Raw genomic sequence first — 23,786 nt, forward strand, 5'->3', positions numbered from 1 at the left:
TTGTATCGTCCGAGGTTTCTGGATTTAGCTTGCAAATTCGAGTCGACTGTGTTAGGAACTCGAAAATGCAGGGTTTTCACGATTCTGAGGTTCGTACACGCTCCCGTGGCAGGTGTCATCGATCACGAATCTACCGATCCGTTAACAATTTCACGACTCTGACATGCTACCTCGTAGGAACATACGAATACAAACCCACTGTGGCAAGAGTCTGCACTCGAGAGATCCCAATCTCGCGATCCTCGCTGGAACGCGACTCTAAAATTCTCTAAATTCCCTAAAAAGAGGCAACGATTTCACCGCAAAATTCGCTTACGACCAGCTCGCTGAGAGAAGAAATGCTGATCTCGCGAGCAGCTCGTACGGGAAAGTCGGCGGCCGTCGGATCGGGCCCAGGCTCGATCGCCCGGCCGATATTCTACAAGTTAATTATCGGCTGATTTACGGCCCATAAGCGAGCGGAATTATCGCGAGCGCGCGGTTTCACGAGTTGGCTGCCGAAATGACTGGCTTTCCAGCCTGGATTTCGTTGTCGCGCTGCGAGCGAGTACCGTTCGGCTGCTGACCGCCGCAGCAACGTTCGCAGAGGCGTTTCTATCCTCTCTCTCCCTCTCTCTCTCTCTCTCTCTGGATTCGAGGGAAGCAGGTCCAGTCGGACGTTATCGCGTCGTCGCCGAACCGGTACTCCCTCGCCGGTGAAATCCCTGGGCTTCCAACCCCTCGGAGGCGTCGAGCTTTTTACGAATTTCGTCACGCGCCGCCAAGGGACAGGGTAGCATTTGTATTCGTTGTGCAAGGTCCGGTCGTGCCTTAACCTCGTTCCCTAATCCGTGTAATTTGTTCGGCGTATCTCGACGTTGACGTTCCGCGCTGGCGCGCGTTATCGGGCATGATCGACGTCGCGGCGATAAACGTCGCTGCCAGGGAGAAATATTCCAACGAATTCGGTCGAGTCGCAAACGCTTCTACCAGCGGGAGGGGAATAAAAACGGCGGTGGTGGGCGAAAGGAGCCACTAAATCCCTGCGTGTCGCCCGCGGTTCGAGGGAAAGGGCGACGGACGGTCCGTTGGCGGGTTTTCCGCGTCCACGAAAACGGAGACGACGAGAGAGCGCGCTCGAGGTCCGTAGAATCGAAGCCAAACCGCGAGAAGTTTGGAGCAGACGCGAAGGCGCCAATAGGTCAAGGCTACATTACGCTTCGATGAGCATATCCCTCGGCTATCTGGCGAATTCGCGAACAACTTTCCGCCGCGAATCTCCGGCAGAATCCGGTGCCGTCTCGCGCACCGTCTCTCCGTCGCCAGGAGAAACGTCGGATGGAGAGAGGCTGAATAGCGAGCGAACGGAAGGGCGATTATTCTTCGCGACAAATGGCGCTGGAGGATCAGCGATCGTGGCCGTTTCACGGGATAGAGTCGTTGACGGTAATTTGACAAGATATCGCCGCCGAGATGCGACAGTCGGGGGATGAGGCGCTGAAAGGTGTAAAAAAAGGCGTGCGATCACGGGATCGTGGGGCACGGGAGCGACGTAAACGAAGGCACATGGTCGGGGAACGTGTTTTGGCGCGGATAACGTCGCCACGGGACGGCGAACGGTTTGAACGCGGCCGTAACAGAACCGTGAACCGAGAAAAACGACGGAAACGAAGGCAAACTCGACCACGTGTCACAGATAAATCGTGCACCGCCGATAAATCGACCTTATCAATAAGATCGAGCCTCCTCGCCTCTTCCCCCTCCTCTCCACCCCTCGTGCTCTCATCCTCTCGTTTCCTCCTCGTCCCTTTCACCCTTTTTCTCTTTCTCCCGCTCTCTGGATTCCTACCGGCTCGCTGTCGGCCGGTCCCGTTGAAGTTATTCATGTATTCCATAAGTTCGGAATACATGAATAGCCTACAAGATGCAGGTATCCGCGAGTCGCCTTCGATAAAGTCGTATTCTTTGGTGGCGCAATTTAAGACCGTTTAAGAACCGCCGTGGAAGAAACGGGCCGACCTGCCCCGGCCTGGACGGATCTCGAAAGCTCGTCCCGTTTTCCAAAGGAACACGTATCTGGAGCACGCGCGGGCCAAGCGACAAGCTCGAGACGCGAGCGTGCATCGTTAACCGTCGCCGGCGATAATTCGGCTCATTTGCGCAGCGCGCTCACCAGGAAACGTATTACGATGCCCCCGTGGCTATCCAAGACACTATATTAAGGCCCCGTGCAATCACGGCAATTACTCTTCGGCGGACTGCGATTTTAATTATCCCCGACCCACGGTACAGACGTATTTATCCCGAGCATTATTGCTCCCTCGAACGTGACCGTAGCCAGCGGTCGTTACGTCAACTTAGCGCGCGAGCGCGAGCGCCTTCTGCTCCGCGATGTCGAATTTCTTCATCGGCGTCGTGGGTGGAAGGAGCGCAGCGTGGTGCTGGAGACACGCTCGAGCGTGTGCAACGGTATCCTCGAGCCTCTCGGCCGCTCATTACTGCTTCGATCCGACCAGCTGCTTGGAACAGCAATGCCCGAAACCTACGCGGAACGCTTCAAACTATCGAATTCGCTTTCTACTACCTACCCACGATATTATCGCGCGGCGAAACGCAGGGAAGCTCGATTTCGAAAATCGTAGCTTGCCGTATTCGCGACACGTAGGGTGGGAGTATTACCGCGGATGCCCCGATTACTGTGGATATTCTAAAGCAGATCATATTTAATGTTGGAAAGTACATAATCTCTTGAAAATTTTTTATAAAATTATTTTAACCTCTATTACAGATAATTATTAATAAATATGTACAGCAAAGTTATTATTAATTCTTTTATCGTAGTTTGAAATTCGTCAAGGCGAAACTTCGGTCGATTCCCGATATGGCGGTCGTGAACACCTACTTGAAAAACTGTTATATTTTTGTTATTAACAGTAATACATGTAGTGCAGCGTTATTACTCGATAGAGTAAGAGTTATCTTTTCTGAAAAACAGTAAATCAGTCACCTACATTTTAGTTTTAATTTTTATTTCTTGCAGTACTTTACACCATGTGCGTGTATTACTGCCGACCGACGACAGCCCAATCTAACCTTTTTTCCGACCTGATAACATTAAATTTACTATTCATTTAAGTACGGATCGTGCAATAAATACAATTATGTACTACTAATTACTAAGATTTAAATTATTACTCATTCCTGCTGATTTTAGTCAATAAACAAAGTTAAATAATCTTTCTATCCACAAGTGATATTTATACTAAGGTTATGTTTCGTCTGACCTCGGACCGCGGTAATACATTCGCAGTAACTCCAGCAATGACATTGATCGACAAATTTCTGTGTTTTTAATTAACCGTGCTTATTACCCCGCCCTCATATATTTTTTATGGAATTATTAATTTCTTTTAAAAAAAGAAGGAGGAACTTTCATTCATTCGAACGCCGTATCGAGGGGTTTTAAAGTTAACCTACCTTAAAAGTCCGCAGTAATACCCACACTTACCCTATGGCGGCCGTGGAAGGAACGGCCGCGTGCTGTTTCGCGACGCAGCCGTACGCGATCGGACAGATTGTTTCGCGAGCAGGAGAGGAAAAAAAGAACGGGCAAGGAAGAAAAAAGAGGTACGCGCGCATGACTTTGAGACTTAACGCGCGTAAATCGCGCTGCGAGTCATGCGAGAGACTCTACCGCGCGTTCCTTCCTCCCTTTCTTCTCCGTTCCCTCCGGTTCTTCCTCGCGTTACCTTTCTCCTCGACCTTCCTCCCCTGCGCCCTCCTCGCCCTATCATTCTGCTCCTCTTTTTTCTCTCCCTTCCCGGCGCTTTCATTTCTTTTTTCACTCCTTCGGCTTTGCGCGCTCGCTCTTTCTTCCTTTCGTTCCTTTCTTCTTCGCTGCGCGCACAGACCGTCCCTCTGTCTCTTTCTCTTTCTCCCGTTCGCTCTCTATCCTCCCCCCCGCTCGCCCTGCCCCTCCGTCTCGCTCGGTTATCTCCCTCGTGTTTTTATTTTAGCCCGAAGCAAACGTCGAGGTGGAAGCGGAGAGCTGGAGGGTAGGCAGGAGGGTTGGGTGGGTGGGTGGCTTTTGAGAGACAGAGATGAGAGTAACCCAGCGAAAGAGGAAGAGAAGGAAAAGTACGAAGGTGGATGCGAAAGACGGGGTGGTGGGTCGCGGGCCGAGGCAACGGGGGAGGAGGATAGAACACAAACGGCCTCACGAAGAGAGCTCGTCGAACGGGCTGCTCTCCTCCTCCGCCACCTCCTCAACCTCCCTCTCATCCTCCACCCGCCTCTTCTCCTCCTTCGGCTCTCGCAGACTATGGTTTCGTAACACGCGTCTTTCCCGCTCTCCGCCTCCCTGCCTTTCCGTCTCCGTTCCTGCAACGCGCTCTACGGCACCGTCGAGATACGCGTCCCTTCAAAAGACGCGGACCAGCGCGAGCCAGCGGCGCCGATATCTCGCGCAAAACAACCGCGAACGCTCGAAAAAAGCGACGCGCAGAAGCCGATCTCCGGTGCGATAATCGTCCTGGACGATCAAACGGACCGGTCCCCGGCGGAAGGCGGTCGGAGGTGACGCGCGACCATATCGAGGCGCGCGAACGAAACACGCCCAACGCCTTTTTCCTGGCGGTTTTTTGGTGACTCACGATGTATATCACTCCGCGCCTTCCGCGCTCCTCTCGAAGCGCGCGCACGTGACGCAAGAGAACTCGTCGGTACGAGGACGCGGCGCCGCGTCAAAGTGTCGGCGAAAGGACCGCGCTCGTCTCGCGCGAGCAGTTATCGAAATCCTCAGCCGATCCGCCGACCGAATCACCTATAATCGCTCGCTGGAAGTTACCAGTCGCTCGCGATGATTCAGACCCGATGAACTCATGAAAGCACGCGAAAAAAGAGGCTCCGAGAGTGTGCCGCCTTGTGTACCGAGGATCGCGGAAAGCACCGAGCTGCTCAAAGTAAATAAATTTCTGCCGAAACGCTTCTGCTCACACGTCGTCGAAGGTTGTATGTATTATTCATCCTCGTGCCATCAAAGATCTATAGATTTCCGTTACACGCGAGCCGCGGAAAGAGCGAGAGTAGTCGATGCAACCGGCGAGCGTTCGCGATCACTTAGAAGACGCCGCTAACGCCGAATCTCTGTAATAACGAAAATGTAAAGACGTAATGTAACTCTTGACGTGCTCCGCTGCCCCTTGAATATTCAATCGTCCAGTCCAGCTTTACTTGTCGATGCCTCGCGCTCTGAAACTGCTAATGATCGGTAGGTGCGGTCCAGCAAAAACCTGCCACCTTGACACCTAAGCCAGCAAAAAGACGGAGCGCCCGAGTGGTACATAAATTAGAAGCTCGCGCTCATTCCCATTGTTTTTTAAGAGAAACCTCCCAAGTACGTCCAGCTGCCCTAGAACAGCCACTTTCCCCTGGCGTGCCCGAGGTCAGCCGATGGAATTAAAAGGCAAAAGTGGAAGGGAATCCCGTATTTACGCGAGTCGATTGCGGGGAGCCGAGCGCGGTCCCTTTTTTATCGGGCCGAGGCCAGAAAGGGAGCTTATCAAAAACGCCGAAATAACGCGCTCGGGCCGCGCATCCCATCGGCCTCGCTATGCCAAACAGCACCTAGACGCCGTCCATACGGATCTCTAGGGAGCTCCGCGATTATTCCGGGCGCAAATTTATTTTTATCAGGCTCTACCGGCCTGTTCTCGCTCAGGAGCCAGCGTTGCCGGATTAGAAGTTTTTCCGTCGCCTGCTCGCCGGCGAAACTGTCCGGAGGAAAAACATCCTTGGTCGTCTCGTTAAAAAAAGACGCGACCCCAGGCAGCCATCTTGCAGAGACATCCTTGTCCTCGCGGCGTCCACATTGCTCGGGCCGATACGTGTCCCCGGTATTTCCGTTCGGGCGAAAAACGTCGCCGTTTCTCTTTCGAGCCCCGAGCGGCGGCGCGAGAAAATCCCCGCGTGGTCTGGCAACCATGCTGACCAGCGTGATTACGCGCACGTTCTGCGTTCTACGCGCCTCCCGCGAGGATCCCGAGCGGAAAATTAGCGGGGACCAAGGCCGGCGCGATTTTATCTACGACACGGACGACGCGGACGGAATTCTGGTGCCGGACCCCCTCGCTGGCCCACCAAATTCGTCCACCAGGATTCACGATTCACAGGAAAAGGGAGCAGCGATTATCCTTGGAAGAGGATCCGCCGCGCGGTTTCGCGGTCGCTGTAATTCCATCGAGGCGGCTCAAAAAATCCGCCGACGATCGAGACTCGAGTCGCCTCGCCTCGTCTGGCCAAGGACGCCGAAATTTCGGGGGGAACGTCGGACGCGTCGGCGCCGTTTGCAAATTTTCCAAGGTGGCGGACGAGATGGTTAATTCGCGGAGCGCCGCGCCGAGATGCGGGGAATCGAATGGAGATTTCTCGGGGCCGAAGAATTTTCGAATTTCTGCAGGTGACCGGGCGCGAGCGAGCGAACCCTTTGGTTCCCGAGCGAGACCGCTCGTAAATAGCGGCCACCGCCACCAGAGGCGGTCGTAAGGGTTTCCCTTATCTGCGTCAGCGTTTCTGCTCGCACGATTACCTACGGTTTCCTTCGCCTACCAAGCTGGCGAGCAGTTTCTTCTTCTTTCTTTCTTTCTTTCTTTCTTTCTTTCTTTCTTTCTCTCTTTCCTTCGTTTTTCCCCTCTTTTTCGATAATCATCCGCGTTTACGTGTAGGTGTACGCGCGGTAGGTGTGCGCCTCGCTGGCCCGTGTAGGAAGAGAGGATACGCGTGGCTGTGTTAGAGGCAGATCGTGCTCGCTCGGTGGGTTTCGGCCCTCGCCGACGGTTTCGCTCTTTCGACCTTTTCGTCCCCGACAGAGCCGATGTAAGCAACGCGAGCCGCAACGTCTGCGAACGAGGAACGTTCGTAAACAGTGAGCTCACCGCTCCCCCTCGGCCTCTGCCCCAACCGAGAGCGCCACGTTTGCGCGCCATCCTTTCATGCTTACCTGTCCACCGCGATATGCTTCTCGAACTTTCTAACGCGCTGATGTATGCCCCTGGAAGCAACCTTGGGACCAGGCCTCGCTAACCTCCTCGAATCGAGCAACGCCGAAAAAAAACACCGCCGCAATGGCCATTCTCTAAGCCGCCACGGCCTCTGTGGACCAGAGGAATAGGTACCTTGGTACCAACGCTCCCAACCGAAAGAACGGATACGGCACACCGAGGGCGACGCGATATCGAGAGCAGTGCCGAAGAAATGGCACTAGAGGCGAGGAAGTGAACTGAACAAAGAATTGGGTCTGTCTAAACTGGCACTGGTGGCAGCGTGGCGAACTGAACTATAGGCTCAGACTATCGTAAGAGAGAATTGGTAGTGGACTGGTTGCGAGACATATAAGGCTCTACAAGCTTTTGGAGCAGGAACAAGTTTTACGGTAGATAAACGACTTTCGGAATGAACGTGACGTCACGGTGTAGATTGCCTCTCGACTCATCTGTGTACCCAACTTGTACGCTCCTCTACGCAGCGTTGCTTGAACGGCCGCGTACCTCCTACCTATCCAACGACTGCGCAACTGAAGCAGCCGGAAAAAAAGGTGGCCGAAAGCAGCCACTAGCCAGGAAATCGAAACCGTGACGCAGAGTATGCAACTTGAAAATGTCGGGAAATGTGGTTAGCTGACGCCGAGGCAGACACGTATCGAGCATCGTTCGGCGCGGCGCGCGATAGCTGGTCCCGTCGTGAGTCATCCTGATTACCGAACGCGCGGCAAATTGCGAAAAGGCTCGACGAAGACGCTCGACGGCCACGTCCGCGTACGGCTGTCTCGCTCGTATCCTCGCATTTAGACGCGCGTTTTGCCGCTTTATCAGCGAGCGCGGCGATATCTCGCGTATAAGAGAGGCGTTCTCGGTGATACCGATACAAATTGCTCGGTGAACCGGTTTCGGCCTCGAATCGAGGAAGGACGTTGGTTTTTTTCCGGCGCTTCGGCTAGCGGCAAAACGGAACTCGAAGCGAGAAAAGAAGACGAAAAGTCGGAGGGGAAGGAGGAAGAATAAGAAGAAGGAGGGACGCGTCGCGAAAAGAGGACAATCCGAGCGCAACGGTCTTATTAAGACCGCAATTAGGCCGTATTACCGAATTACGTTACAATTGAGAATAACGAGCGCGCGCACGGTAATAAATTACAACGGGCCGCCGCGTAATCATTACCTCGGAGTTTCGTGTAACAGCCTCCCTATCAGTTTACGTTCGACTTTAATTGCATCGCGGGTACGATGCCGCGCGCCGCTTTTTGGAGCTGCCTCGCCTACCCGCCGTCCACGTAGTTATAACGATCCGAATAATTAAATGTACTTTTAATAAATTAATGTAATATTACCGCTGTTTTCCCGGGGACTAGCCCGTTGCGCGGCTAACGACGGTACGGAGCTGCGTCACGGCTCGGTTCGATCGCGGCTCGTTTCTCTCCATCGGCGCGGCGAAAAACTGGCGAAATAATCACTCTATCAACCGGAGTCCTTCCTCTAGACGTCCAGCGTTTGCACTGTCAAGCACCGAACGCTCTCGGAGCAGGCCCGATCGCCAGAAATCCTTGCCTATGGAAGAGCGAGTTCCCAAAGCCGCTTGGGTACCATTAAGGCTAGCTTTTTTCGTGGCACACGCTTCGAGGTTACCGTATATCGGCGCGTCAGACGCAGTTGACGCACATGCACACAGAGGAGGAAACGCGCATCGAACGTTCGTACACGTAGGCGCCTCGTACGTGGCGAACGTGATGCGCGCGTGCACGGCTTGCAACAGTTTATGCACGCGTGTGCATGCATATGGATAGACCCCGTGCAACCTTCCCACCAGGCGCATGCCAAAGAATACCAACGTGTGCGCCATTGTATGAGAACCAGGGCGAAACAGTATCTTCTTCTAAGTCCCCTGAAATTTCGGGTACATACGGTTCAGGTCGAACCTTCAAATTCTACGAAAACAACCTCCGTTCAGCGGTAGTTTCATCGAACAGTAAAACAGTTCGGATAATGGAGGCTCCACTGTGTTCGCCGTCTCTGGAGCTAGCCGGTAGCGGGACCGAGCGCTCGCGCGCAAATTTCGTCATAAATCTAGCGTGTACGTTTAAAGCCCAAAGCCAGGGGAATCTCAGGGCCAGCGGAGTTTCGCGCCGGCGTGCGTAATCTTGACGTTAGCCTGAAATTACCGGCGCGGTTACCATGACGTTTTTACTGGCATGCAATCTTCTTTACGCGCCTAAATTTCGCGCGCGTTTCCTCTCGCCGCGTCGCTCGTCGGCCGGACGCTCCTTCCCTCACTCACTCAAGAGTTCGGCATTATTCGACTAAATTTTCATTCGAATACGTATTCGTATAAATCCCCAAGGTTTATTCGCGAATAACGAATAACGATTTTATTCGACGAAAAATTATTCGTTATTCACGAATAAATCTGTGCCGTTATTCGAGCCAGATTTATTCGAATAAGAATTTATTCGTTATTCGACCTGGTTGAACGACGAATAAATGTGATACCCGACATCTATCGATGGAAGTCTGTACTGTGTCCAACACACGTTTGGACGCCGAGCTATGACAAGAGTTACTTAACCTGAAACATTCCCTGGTAGCATTTATTGGTTAGGAGTTTGTTGGGCCAATAACGTGTTATCCGTTGGCCAACTGTTGGAGTGTCCCGCTATTTTTAAATGGGCCAACGATTGTAATCAACGCAGGCCCAACTGAAGATTTCTTTCCATGCCCAACTAAACCCACATAGCACAGACATCTTAAAGACGTCAATTGTGCGTCCGTTTTAAGTCTGGACGGCTTTAGAGCGTCTTTAGACGTCTGTGTGCTATCTGGGAAGGCTTCTTTCCAAAAGACGTCTTAAAGACGTCCAGAAGGCGTATTTTTCAAGTCTGGTTTAGGACAAAAGAAATTCGCGGTGAGGAGAATCGAACCCAAACTTTCCGCTTACGAAGCAACCGCTGTTCGCAACTACCAAACACATTTCCTTGTAAACACTTCTAATTTCTAGTTATATAACTAGTATTATTTGTTTATAAAAACTGCGCAGTGACGCGAAATATTCTACAAAATATCACCATTCGAGCTTTAGACTCATTCCTTAAAATTTCACATTCGTCTTAAGACAGACGTCCTCGTTACGTATTTATAAATAAGAGAAGAAAAATTACAACTTGGAATAAGGAAGAGTGGAGTCATTTCGAACAGCTAAGCAAAAAACCAAACAAAACGAAAACTATGTGAGAAATGAATTTGTTTGTTATTTACAAACATACTTAAACTATTCATCTATAAAGTACTGTGACGACTTTTTGAAAAAGTATAATAAAAATCAACTTTTTAGTGAAAAAGTAAAACCCTTGGTGTTTGTGATTACTCAACTGCCGTGGGGTTATCACGAACAGAGTGCTAAATATCCACGGTTCGAGATTACCCCATCCGATTTGTTCGTCAATACCCCTTGACATCAAAAAATAAAAAAGAATTTATTTCAGAGGTTAGAATCATGATTCAAGCAACGCGTTGGTCACAAAATGTTGGTAAAAAAGTTCTGTATTTTAGATTAAAAATAACAATTGTATCATTAATTCAACAGTAATTACATGCAATTGAAAATGGACAAAATATTACTTGAAACATGATGAAAATAATAAATTGTGTTTATCTTGAATAGCATGAGCGTTCTGCATTTATTACTTTCTGCCCGGCGTTGGATACGACCTAAACTATTAGCTAGTGGAGAGGGAACATCGTTTTTATTTATTAAAATGCCGTAACCATCGCATTCGCGATTACCCCGCGTTCATGTTTACCCCACTCTCCCTTATAATAACTCATATTTGAAAGTAGCAAATTTTCTGACATTTGTAAGACGACATTTAATCAACGTTGTAAATTTTTTATTATTTAACCAACCATAGTAATTGTAGGCCCAATATTGAATATTTGTAGGCAAACTGTCGTAAGTTTTTTTTGTCAGCAAATTTGTAGGCAAAACACTAACTATATCCCAACTAATTTCCAACTGTTGCCTACCGTTGGCCAACCAAAAATGCTACTAAGTAGGGTTAGATCTCGCGGGTGTCAGTCAATGATGTCACCATACATCGCCGAAACCACGTGATCATTTTATTCATCCGTTGAGTCGACTAAATTTCTATTCGAATAAATTTTCAGTCAAATAAAAAATCATTCGTTATTGTCGAATAATTTCATTTTATTCGATTATTTTATTCGAAGATTATTAGAATAAAAATTTATTCGCACATATTTATTTAAACACTGATTCGAATGAAAATTTAGTCGACTCGCTCAGCTTTCTTTCTCCCGCATCTTCACAGTGACCACTACCGATATCAGCTTAACCGATCGCCGTTTCCTCTCCCGCAAGTATCTTCCTCCGTCAATCTTTATTATCCACTCTCCTCGGTCAGTGGATGATAGTGCGAGGTGCGATGATTCGCGCCGCGACTGAATACGAGCAGCCACGAGCCGGACGCGTTACAATGGGACAGGTTTCTCGAATATTTCGAAGCGCTATCTCCGTCCTTGTAACTCCATAAGCGGGGGGATTTGCTTGACGCGGCGCGCAAGTACCAACAAGGGGAGGAAACTTTGCGGAATTCGGCGAGAAACTGGAAAGTTCGGAACACGCGCTGCCCCACACCACCCCTCCCCCGCAGCCCTGCTGTTCGCGCGAAGAATTTTCGGGGTGGTTGTTGACAAGTTTCGGAAAGTCGCTCATGAATATCTTCGACCGGTCGTCGGCCAGCCAACTTTGATGGGTACATGCCCTTCAGGCATCCCGGCGATGCGTCCGTCCCGAATATCAGTAAGCACACGCGTGCCCTTCTTGTTTACCCTACCCCCCAACCCCTTGTCGCTCCTCCCTCGATTCGCCTCACCGTCCTTTCCGTTTTCTTCGCATAAACGCCGTGAGATGGGGGGTATTAAATAACCTGCGAATAGCTTATAAGAAACTCCTCTCCCTTGAACCCTCGTCTGGGTATTTTCGACGAGCTTATGCTCGTTCTGGGGAAACCATTTGCGTAATCTACCTGCTCGTAGCCAGTCAGGTGCTTTCTGTCTTTATTCTGATTTTTATGTAAACTTCTCGTGGCTCCAGGGCCAGTGTCTATTGTATTACTTAGGTCGTCCCACAAGTAACGAGGGTTTTCCCGGAGATCAGTTTTAAACAATCGAACTCGTCGCGATCGGTATTTAAATACGTGAGGGGACCTTCGCGGAATGTTGCGTGATAAGTTGACGAGTGTAAATCGGAATAGTGCAGGTATTAGAATTAGGTTGATAAAGGGTAAAGGAAATAATGCAACTGTAGCGGTGAAGAAGATACACGAGGTGTGTGAGGTTTAAGAAGTTTGGAACCTCGTGCTGAGTAACGATTTAACTACTTAACCCGGCGTTGGTAAGGTGGAGAAATGTTACAAGGGTAGTAAGATGAGGTCCCACAGACCCCGCAAATAATTTAGTGTATTATAGAAATCCATATCTTTAATTCAATTTTTATTAACCAAAAATACTTAACTAATTAAGCATCTTTAATTTTCAACAAAAATATACTCTTCCCAGCTTATATAATGAACAAACAAAATAACACTGCCTCGCGTTGTTAAAAAGTTATACTTAATTTAAAATCTTCGGGGTCTGTGAGACTCTACCTTGCCAACGCCGGGTTAACAATATTAACCCAGAAGTTAAATTCGACTCATTCTACGATAGTTAATAATATGTTTATGTAATCTACAACCTTTGAAATACTTATATATGGGGTTAATCGGATCACGTTATTTGGGGCGAATCAGATCACTCTTATGTTTCATTTGAGTATTTTTATTATTATAAATATGATAATCGTTGGATGGTTCGTACTTACATAAAAAAAAGCATTCAGGGATCATGGTGTCAAAAAAAAAAATAAATAAATAAAGGATGCTGTGATAAAAATTAAACCTAAAGAAATGACGAAAAAAATAAATAAATTAATGGTTTTAAGAAGATGGCATTGTATTTACTGTGGTGAAAAGTTAATTCGTCCACTTTCAGAAGATTGTCCGAGACGAGTGGTGCCCTGAGAATTGTACTGACAGAGGCGGTAAAAAGTTACAATATGCTTGCGATATATGTGCCAAGTAGTGTCAATTGCTCTCATTGTTATTGAATTATATTTTTCTAAGTTAATTCCAAAGATTTGTTATTAAAATTTTAGTTTTATCAGAGATTTTCGGGTTATCCGATTCGCCCCAAGTTTCGGGACGAATCGAATATTTCTCAATTTTTCGTTTTCTGTTTATAAAAGAAAGATTTTACTGTTTAGTTTTAAATTTTATATATTCATGGTAAAGCCAAAGGTGCGCTGGTCACGAATATATATTAAAAAATTAGTTTTTTAATGTCCGATTATTATTTTTTTACCATGAAACACAAGGTGATCCGATTCGACCCGGTCTATCCTACTTATGGGCCGATCAAATAGTTAGAAAACAGACGCTGCGTGTAGTTTGAAGTTTTTTGTGCTTCCTGCGAGTCCTTTCTGGCGTTACAGAGGTCCCACGCGGGAATGAAATTTATGAATAGCGTTACGTTTGACCGACTTATCGTACGCAGCGAAGTTTCCGAGATATTAGTCGTTGTCGGAAGATATATGGAGGCGCTCGTTGGCAAAGTGCTTTGGCGGACGTTAATGTCGCGAGCGCGGGATGGCCGTCAAAACATCATCGCCCACGGCTGCAATCGGCCCTACTCTTCTTTTCGCGATATCAAGCTTGAACACCAACGCACTCCCCATTTCTCCCCTGTAATACGTCCTTCCTAATGCTCTTCTCGATTTCCCAACGCGCAACGCGCCTTTTCACCCGTCAATACTACCGGAGGCTACCAAATTATAGAGCCCTGGCGCGTTGGTCGCTGTAGGAGGACACGATCGAAAGTATCGACGCGTAGCCCCTGGGGAACACTTTCCTCCTCATTTGCGTTTCGTTGGTTTCGGTTGCCTTACCCCGCAGGTGGACGCAGAGGAAGGAACAAGTTGCAGCGACGGAGCGGGCGCGAGGTGGTCGAGGTGCGCGGCATAGTCGCGAATCGGGAAGCGTGACTGGCGAACTTTTGGCACGGGCCAGGGTAAATGGTTTACTGGCGGCTATGCGAGAAATTACGAGGCAACGCGAGGCAACGGGAGGTCGCGTCGTCTGGGAGGGCGACGCGCTCCTCGCCATTTCTCTCTTCTCCTTCGTCCACCCCGTCCTCCCACGCTCACCCTCGCATCGATGTAGGAGTCGCTTCAAAACTCGGTCAAAGTCTCGTCGCCGTGGCGTCTCGCTTTGGGGATTCGAAGGAAGGGTCGTTTCTCTTTCTCTTCGTCTCCTCTCGCCCTTCTCCACCGATTCGACCCTCCGCTCCCAGTTCCTCTACTTTTTCCATTTCCCTGCTTCGTCACCGCTCCCTCCACCCTCTAGCTCGAACGCGAATATACGACTTGGCAGAGCCGTGAATCGTAACCAGACGCGCAACGTCTAACCCCCTCGTTCCCGTGCTCGTCTCTCTGGACGCTCGTCTTTTGGGCGAAACGGACGGTGGCCCCGTTTCCCGCCGGAAAACGCCTTATTGCCGCCCTCCCCCTCCGTCTCCCGAAACCGACCGTCGGAGGATCTGGAGCGTGGAAGATTTTCGACTAGATGCTCGCCCCACGTTGGATCCCAACTGCGGCTTCCAGCGTTCTGCCGAAACGCTGCCTGGGAACGCGACGTTTCTTCCAGTCGTTTAAACTCGTGGACGTCGAGAAGGGACGGGCCGACATCGATCTATCCGTGGTTCCAGCGATCATCCCAGCTCCCTGCGAACGTTCCGGAGAGACACGGGGAGGGGGAGCGAGGCAATCGGGGCACGGACGATTTCTCTGGAAAATGCATCCCTATCGACTCGCGATCTCGGTATATACGTAGATAGCTACATATATATATCGCGCGTATATACGTTCCGTTGCATCGACACTGCGAGACTGCAGCCCGCGACGGGATGGAAAAGGGTCGCGACGAAAGTTTCCACGGTCGTCGGCCGTTCATATTTCATCGGTGTAGCGCGCGCGAAGGGGAGAGCGAGGCAGATAAAACGGGCCGATCAGAGGGGAGAAAAGTTTCAAGCGTCCAACAGAAATTCGATTTATTGACTTTCGAAGTCACTCTCGCTTTTTTTCGCGGAGGTCGAGACAGGGGAAATCCGATGGAGGCACAGGGAGAAAGAGAGAGTGAAGAGGGGGCGCGGAGCTGGAGAGAGAGAGGAACAGGGGCTGGAAAAAAGCGGCGCTATCGTTGGAACGGCTGGCGGTAGGTCAGGATCGCGAGGAGCGAGATGGATACAAATCATAAAATTTGATTGGACTCACCTAGGCCAGGGGAATACCAGCTGTACCTACGTGTACGCGCGCGCGCGCGCGCGTGTGTGTGTGTGTGCCCGATATGTATCGACTCACCCTCGTGTATTCGCGTGTTTTCCATTGACCCAGGAGAGGCCGGAAACAAGAGCCGCGGGAGAGAGGAGGCTGCCGCGCGTCGTTCATCCATTTTTTCCAGCCCATCTTTCCGCCAGAGATAGCCGCGCGGTAGATTATAGTACTAGCAGCAGATTACGCCAGGGAGCTTTTAAATCCCGAGTCAGTTTTGGCGCGTGGCTTTGCAACCTGTCGGCGTTGCGTTCGATCCCGCTCCCTCGGCCCACCCCCGGCGATATCGCGCAGAGTAATTTTCGGGAGGTTCGTGGCCCTCTAAATAGGAAATTCAAGCCGTCACTTGGACTCGCCCCGAGACGCTGCAACTGATCGCGTCGGACGCTATTCGGTTTAGCACCGAGGGCAGGAGTTTGCCCGCGGAAATTGAAGCGACTAACTAACCCCGACCTTGGACACGGAAACTTGGAGACACCTATTCCGACGATTGAAAATCGATAGGCGGGTAAATGGAAGTTTGGCCGTGAGCAAGGAGGATGAAGCAGATGGGAACGGTGCTTATCCGTAACGTCGCACCGTCGATTGAAAGTCGAGCGCCAACGAGTGTATGCGGATACGCAATTTTTCCGACTGAATATCGGGGAACCTTGAATTAAATCGAGCCGATGGCCAGAGCTAGGCAGGTACGCCTCGGTTGCTGCGTTATCGAGAGGCTGGCTGTCTTCTCTCAGCGTCTTGATGTCTCAGCAAGTCTCGGCGAGGACGGCTCCGCGGTTCATTTGAATTACATGAAAATCGAGAACGCTTCTTAAGGGGAAACACCACTGCGACGGCCGGAAAAGTAAGCCATTTTTAAGAATTTTTTTCAGGAATAATTTACAGTTTTCATAGAACATTTGTATTACCTACTTTTAGTACGGTGTCTTAAGAGACTATACAAAAAAAATAAATAGGAGACATCCATAAATTTTAATATATTAATTAATCTTCTAGACCCCCCCACGCGAACTGATCGAAGGTGTAACTATGGACCAGCAGGTCCGAAATCAAATTTGATTTTTTTTTATAAACTATATGAGTGTAGTTTCCGTTGTACGTACCGATTTCTTAAACAAATTATTTTTGTAAAAATGGTGCGCTTTAGAAGAAAAGTTTCGAAAATCCGCGAATAAGATGGACAGTTTTTCGAGTGTATTTAAAAAAATTTGCTCTCAATCAAAGAATCCGTACGTACAACGGGAACTACACTCGTATAGTTTATAAAAAAAAAAGAAATTTGATTTCGGACCTGCTAGTTTATAGTTACACTTTCGATCAGCTCGCGTGGGGGAGTCTAGAAGATTAATTAATATATTAAAATTGATGGATGTTTTTCTATTTATTTTTTTTGTATAGTCTCTTAAGACAGTGTACTAAAGGTAGGTAATAAAATTTTTCTATGAAAACTGTAAATTATTCCTGAAAAAAATTCTTAAAAATGGCTTACTTTTCCGGCCGTCGCAGTGGTGTTCCCCCTTAAGGGGCGGCGCGAGGAGGAAGTCCTCTGTGGATCGCTCGGTCGATCGACCTAACCCACATCGATCGCGACCGTTACACAGATTCTGCGGGCGAGATTGCCCCGCGGTCTGGAGGATCGCGGGAGTTGTTGCTCCTCGAGGAGGTGGCGACGAGAGAGGCGCCGGGACAAGGGGGCTCGTTCGGGTATCCATTGTCTCCGGTCGAGAGGAAAAGAGAGCCAAACGACGCAGATTATTCCCTGCTCGACGACGAGATCGCGATGCATCCGATGGATTAGCTACTAGCGCGACCGACTAGACGAGGGACGAGTGAAAATCGATTTCGCATAAAATCGGATAACACGGCGTCGGAGCGGCAATGTCTCTTGGCTTACCTGCCTTTTCCGACACGCAGGGCCACCTGGAATTGGAATATCGCTCCGTAAAGATCTGTCTGCTCCGAAATCGGTTCTTTCACCTTATTACCCTGCGCCGAGGGGGCTGCATGGAGGGGCGGCTCGGAGTCGAGGGGTGAACAGTGTTTTATAAGCGCGCTGGTGTCGTTTAGGGGGTTCCGATGCACGTGCTACGGGCTGGAGGATTTTATGAATGGGGACCACACGTGGTTCAGACGCTCCGATACGCGAGGCGGCATACCCGCTCCTGCGAGCCAGTTAGGCGACCGAAGGGAAGAAAAAAGAGGGAAACAGGGGCGAGGAGGCGATGCAAGAGGAAAAGGAGAGGAGGAAGGCGAGAGGGGGACCGTTCCCGTCGACGTCACAGAGCAGAAGAAACGGTGGAACTCGGTCGTCTACCCTGTAATTTATAACTGGAAACTCGGAACTACGACGCGACCTAAGGCGATACGTCGATTCCACTCTGGGGAATCCCCCTTCTCCGTTTTGCCGAAGGTCGTTCGACCTTCGACCAGAATCGATGCCCGCTCGCCGATTCCTTCCTCCCTTGCTTCTTCTTCTTCTTCTTCCTCTTCTCCTTATCCCACTACCACCGCCTCCTTTCTTCTTCCACCAGTGTTTGTTTTTCCCTTCGCGCTCTTGAAACTCGCTCGGCGATCCGACCAACTTTTCCGATTACTCGAGTGCTCGCGACTCGGAAACCACGAATTCATTGATAACGTTAGAACGAAATTCACGAGTTGTACCGTTCGATGGAGACCTCTCCGCCTAGGCTTTTGTTCGAGGGAAGGCGTTCGCCGAGAGGGCATGAGAAAACGAACGGGAAACGGGAGGAAAAGGAGAAAAAGGAACTGCTGGCGCAACCTTACGTGGCAACGACGTAATGGCCCTCGTAAAAATGGAGTCCTGCGTGCGCGATAAAAATTTACGAGCCGAATAATAACCCCAGAGCCGGCGGGCCCGGCCGCTAACGCGCCTCCAAACTTGGAGAGACGGACCTGTGTCTTTCTTTCGAAACAGTTCGCGTCGAGGACGAATGGGCCAGCGGCGATCTTTGCGTGCTGCACGCGTGAATATTCATTTCGCGTAGGAACGATCACCGAGGTCTGGTTCGTTCACGCCTCCGGTCGCCAAGGAGGGTCGCTGCTCCCGATTTCGGATGGTTGAATTGTCAGAATCTTTTGAATTTGTGGGAGGCGTTTATTTTAGTTACATAGTTAAATTTTTCTGGAAGCCCTGTACATTTAATACGGCCGCAGATCACTTCGAGGTTCGGTTACTAACGAGCACATCTAACTCGAGGCCACCTGTATCGGTGCTTGGCCTCGACGAATCCTTAACGAAGCTACCAGCAGGATCGACTAAGGGTTAGGGAGACTAGAAAAGTGTTCCACGTGACCAGCAATTTCAGCCCAGTGCATAGCCAGCAATAATCCGTGGCTTCGTTGAAACGTCCATCGTCGCGGAGAAACCGCAACGCCCACGCGGTATCCGTCCTCGTTAACGTGGCCGCTTTTCTTCTCCTTTTTCCCTGCGGACCGGAGAGCGCGGTTCCAGCCAGCCAGTCGGCGCGGCGTTCCACCAAAGAGATTGTCCCCAGGAGGACCAGGGTCTCTCGAGCGGCCGCGGCGGCTCGTCCCCTCTTTTTTTTCTCCCTTCTCGCCCTGTTCCGCCGATTCGTCGTCGACTCGCGGTCCGCCGGGGTACGGTCTCTACTCTAGCGGCGAAATCGCCCGTGAAACGAGTGTCCTGGCAAGGTGTCTCGAGGATCCGGGAGAGCTCGGCAGCCGCGATTCGGGGGAAACGTCGTCCGCGGGTGCTGCGAGATGCTCCGAGCCGACCTAATCGCGCGATCCCGGTTCCCTTTCTTCCCGTGCGTCGCCGGAAATGGTCGATTTTTTCGCAACAATGAAATAGTTTGCCCGGAAAGCCGGTTCTCCGAGGCGGAAAAGGGAAAACGGAGAAGGGAAAGGGGGCGTTCTAGGAGGATAGAGAGGGACAGGGAGAGAAAGAGAGAGGTGTGGGGGGCTGGAGTGTGAGGGTGGAGGAGGAGGAGAGAGAGAGAGAGAGAGAGAGAGCGAGCGAGCGAAAGAGCAGTGGTTTTTCGTTATCGACATTTTCCACGGGGCGTCAAGGTGTGCGTGAGCGTACGTGCGTGAGCTTCTCTCGTTGCCCCCTTTAGCGAGCGTGTGCGAGCTGCCACGTCCGTGTCTATGTCTCTGTGTCTGGCGTGCTCGTGTATGCGCGTAGTTGTAGGTGTCCCCGGCGGTGTGTGCGCGAAAATTTGTATGGGTATGCGTGTACGTATTGCCGTGGTATATGGGCAATGTGTGTGTGTAGAGTTTTCTGGAGGTTTCCCCTAGCAACGAGCAGCAGCACCAGCACCAGCCACAGCCCGGCTTAGGGGTAGCTACGAACCCCGCGCGATACCTCGTCGCTCCTCTGTTTCTCCGCTGCTCCGCTCCTCTGCTCCTCTCCGCTTCCATGCATTTCGTCCATCCTCCTTCTTCGTCCTGCTCTCGCCCACTCTCCTCCATTCACCGTGTCACGCGAATCTCTGCACCGTTCGGAAAAATCGAAGCCCTCGTGAGACAGACGTCGCTCGATATTTCGGCGGATAGGTCGAGAACGCTCGAGCTCTGCTTCCGTTCCCCGCGACTCTTCCCTTCTTACAGGCGGAATCGCGCAACGACGGATCGTTATTTCGATCGCGATTTTGTTTTGAAACGTCCATCGCCCGGCCGGGCAAAAACCTCCGAGCTCCGGTTTCACCCGGCGAAACGCGTAACCCGATCCGCGGAACTTCCGGGGAAAAGCGCGGCTGCATCGGCCGGCGTTACTCCCTCGATCGTCTTCGTTCCCGACGAAATGCCCGGGGTTCGTTGGAACTTGTAACTCCGACTCGCCACGGCTTCGCTTCGATTTTTCCATATCCGAGGTCACTGTACCCCGCCGTGTCGGACGCCGTGTCACCCTCCGCCAAACTTTAATCAAACGAGAATAGTCGCGGGTGCAAACGAAATTTCTCCTCGAATCGCTCACGATTCTCCTGGCTGCGACTCGGAGGTCCGTTCTCGGCCAGCGCGCTCCAAGCTTTCCCTACTAGAGAAGAGGGAGCGAAGCGAACAGAGGTAGTAGATAGAGACAGAGAGACACAGAGAGAGAGAGAGAGAGAGAGAGAGAGAGAGAGAGAGAGAGACGGATAGAATCTCTCCATTCCCTTGCCCGCCGCCCTCGCCTCACCCCCGTCGACAGCCCTAGTCGTTTCCAGCAAGTACTTCTATGTACCAACCATCTCCTACACGCTACCCTTATATACCTTGTATATTTACCTTGCCGGCATATACGCGTATACCTATGTATGTACATCGGGGCCCGCGGCACATAGGTCCGAGCTGCACATAAAAACTACATAGCCTACGTATAGCTCCGACTGAAAATTATTCCGAGTATTTTCGAATTAGCGTGCAGAAACGAGCAACGCTGCGCACACCGCCATGGAAAAAGGGCCGAGAAGGAAACGTAGGTACTTTTCACCGATATGCCCGATCGTTCTGCCCTTTTCCTCCGCGAAACCACGATATTCGACGGAGTACTTGGCGTTCTGCATCCCCTCTCTACTTTTGCAAATGTCCAAGAATCTCTGTTCCCCTTCGATCCTCGATCCTCGCGCGAAACCGCGTCCACTGCTACACCCGACTGTACCCTCTCGCCAGAACCGTTCCTCTCGGACGGCAATCTTTTTATCGCCGCGCACGTTCGCTGGGAAAACTCGGGGAGCCCACGTAAGGACAGGTTTTTTTTCTACCGGCACTTTATCCCGGCCGGAGAGCCTCGGAAGATCGGCCCCAGGAATTACGGTCGCGACGCACAACTCGGATATTTTTTTGCCGCAGCGTCGAGTCACCTTTATCACGCCCACGCTCGGCTTTCCCTATCGCCCCTGTGACGGAGATACAAAAGATTAGGAGGACGGCAGTAAGACTATCCCTACGAAACCTCCAAGGCTCGGGCCTTCTAACGGCCGAGTGCTTTCCGACGAACTTTGCGCGGAACAGGCGCTTGTGCGGCTCTCGTCTTTCGAACCTCGCGAATTTTGCTAATTGTAAACCAGAAATTACTTTGATCCGAATTAGCCAGCCATCTTCGAGATAGGATGAGAAAGGAAGCACCCCAAGGGCCTAATCTACAAGAAAATAATGATTTTATCCAAACACTGTATTTTTTCTGTACTACTACACTTAGCTCGATTTAATAAACTATCTCTTCGTTTTCCCGAAAAATGGTCCCTCGGAACGTTTGCCAGCTGGGTCTTTTTCCTTAAATCCGCCACTGGATGCTTCGTCTGCTTTAATCTGATATTTCTTTCAATTAAACCAACACATGAACGCTTATAGCGCAAAGATGGCTAAAAGTACTCGCGCGAGTTTTCTCCCCCGGGGACACGCGGGAAAAGGGAGCCGCGAGCCTCCTCGCCAGCGAGTCCCCCTAAATGCATCCGAACGATCGTTTCCCACTGCGCGTTGCACCGTGAATACTGAGCGCGCCGATAGCAAGTGCATCCCCATGGTCTTGCCACCTACGCGCGTCTCATGAAAACACTTTCCTCTCGGCCTTCCTTTCCTTTTCTCTTGGAAAGTCAAGCGCGGTCTCGCCGAGCCGCTAGGCCAGCCGAAAATGAGTTCATCGAAGGTGATACCAAACAGCAGCGAAGAGAATCAACGCGAGAAGAAATTCAGCTGGCGCGGTTGCGTGCTACGTTGCGAATGGTGGAGCAAGATGGGACAACGATTGCGTTGCGAGCGTTTCACGCTGGCCGATTCCACGAACGGAGAATATCGACGGGAATCTGCGCCCCGGCGAACCTGTCTACCTATGCAGCTCGCTCGCTCGCGAAAGGTGCGAATGTGACGAACTTCTCGCGTGTACTCGGCGACGCAAAACGATTTCGTAGATGGCCGCGAAAAGCGGAGGCCGCCAAAGTTTGTCCCACCTCCTGCAGCGCTATCTCCTCGAATCGCGCCATTGGAAAGCCGAGAACGAGGAAAACGTGGAACAGAGACTTTTAACGGAGTTAAAAAGGAGGAGAGGAAAACCGCTAAAGTCTCGCGCGCGGTATCGATGACATCACCGTCGCCGGCTGAAAGTTTCCTCGGCGGGCAAGGTGGTGGCCATCGCTGTTAGGTGTTTTGCACGCGCAGGAGCTCGTTCCGTGTGAAAAATCGACGACCGTCGGGCGAGCAGCCGCGCGAAATGGACGTCGGGCACGCATCTTCGTTCGCGGAGCGTGGGCGGTCGTTATGCATGCTCCTACCGTTAAACGGGGACGACTCGGATCGCGTCAGTCCGGGGAATAAATGTGGTCCCACCTTTTCCAATGTTTCCAGTGGATCGTAAAGCCCCGCCGAGGTGTACCCGAGACGCTTTACGTAACTCTTTCGCCCTGACGAGCTGCTCGATGACAACGTCTCCCTGTCCCCGACAGCCGCGAGAAAAATACGCCGAGCCACGTGGAAGCCGCGGTGCCCGTCGGTCGGGGGTTGCGGAAACGATCGACGATAGGACGGAAGTCGATAGGATCTTCGCGGCTTCCTCCGCGTCCACCCTACGGCTGACTTATCGCGAGGACTATGATAATAAAACACTGGGCCGTGGTGTTTTTTCCTAGGACGCGACGTGCACTATTAATACGGCCGGCCCTACGTAATAGTCGCGCGGCGCGTAGCCTATAATTTAAAGCCAGAAGAGAAGTTTAAAGTCCCCGCATAAGCGAGCGGCTATTTACATGTAAACGGCAGTGTACGCTGGCTTTTTCACCCTCGATTATAGAGATTACGGTATTTAGATGCTCGGAGTTATTACAAACGTAGGTATTGCCCTGGCTTCAGTTTCTTTTTCCTTGCATCAGACCTTCTTCCACCCCCTGTAATTGTCCTCGACTTGTACGCAACTTGAATCCCAACAATCATTTTGAATATTCGAAGAATAATACCAGAGGGAATAAGAGCGAGAAATGAAAGATACCGCGAAGGGGTGCTTCTTTCAGGGACCTCCGACCGAGTCCACCTGCGTTGGGTGGATTTCCCGGCAATGGTAAACTGTGCCCAATGATCGCAGGACGTATATTAAGCTGGCGTAGCTATTTGAAAAGGCCAACGCAAAATTAATACGATATTTTTTCCTATTTACTTGCTAATTATTTGCCAAAGAATTAAATTTTTTGCTCCAGCCGTTTTCGAGAAACAATGGCTGTGCTACCGTAATATTAAGCTAGAGCAGCCACGGTTTTAAGAGCAATAAATTACCAAAAAAATATGCTGCAAGAATGGGATTGATATCTTTCTTAGGTACAGAGATACAATAAGTAGCTACGCCAGCTTAATATTACGGTAGCATAGCCATTGTT

The 23,786-nt window shown here is 50.7% G+C and overlaps 2 protein-coding genes across 7 annotated transcripts in view; one reads left to right on the plus strand and one right to left on the minus strand.

The window, feature by feature from the left end:
- Positions 1–23,786, minus strand: part of Dnmt3 (DNA methyltransferase 3) — a 74,957-nt gene that overhangs the window by 20,592 nt on the left and 30,579 nt on the right. The window contains exon 1 of one of the 5 annotated variants that reach the window (XM_076819393.1): positions 8,360–8,490. The exons of the other annotated variants lie outside the window; for them this stretch is intronic. The gene's annotated coding sequence lies outside the window, so the exon portion shown is untranslated. Of the gene's footprint in view, positions 1–8,359; positions 8,491–23,786 lie in introns of those variants that run through there. 5 annotated transcript variants of the gene reach the window in all.
- Tdg (Thymine DNA glycosylase) overlaps positions 1–23,786 on the plus strand; it is a 62,062-nt gene that overhangs the window by 1,938 nt on the left and 36,338 nt on the right. Inside the window, exon 1 of one of the 2 annotated variants that reach the window (XM_076819399.1) lies at positions 22,743–22,789. The exons of the other annotated variant lie outside the window; for it this stretch is intronic. Within the exon in view, the coding sequence (XP_076675514.1) occupies positions 22,758–22,789 (32 nt within the window). The 5' untranslated portion in view covers positions 22,743–22,757. Of the gene's footprint in view, positions 1–22,742; positions 22,790–23,786 lie in introns of those variants that run through there. 2 annotated transcript variants of the gene reach the window in all.

This window comes from Andrena cerasifolii, chromosome 9 (genome assembly GCF_050908995.1).
Source record: "Andrena cerasifolii isolate SP2316 chromosome 9, iyAndCera1_principal, whole genome shotgun sequence".
NCBI lineage: Eukaryota > Metazoa > Arthropoda > Insecta > Hymenoptera > Andrenidae > Andrena > Andrena cerasifolii.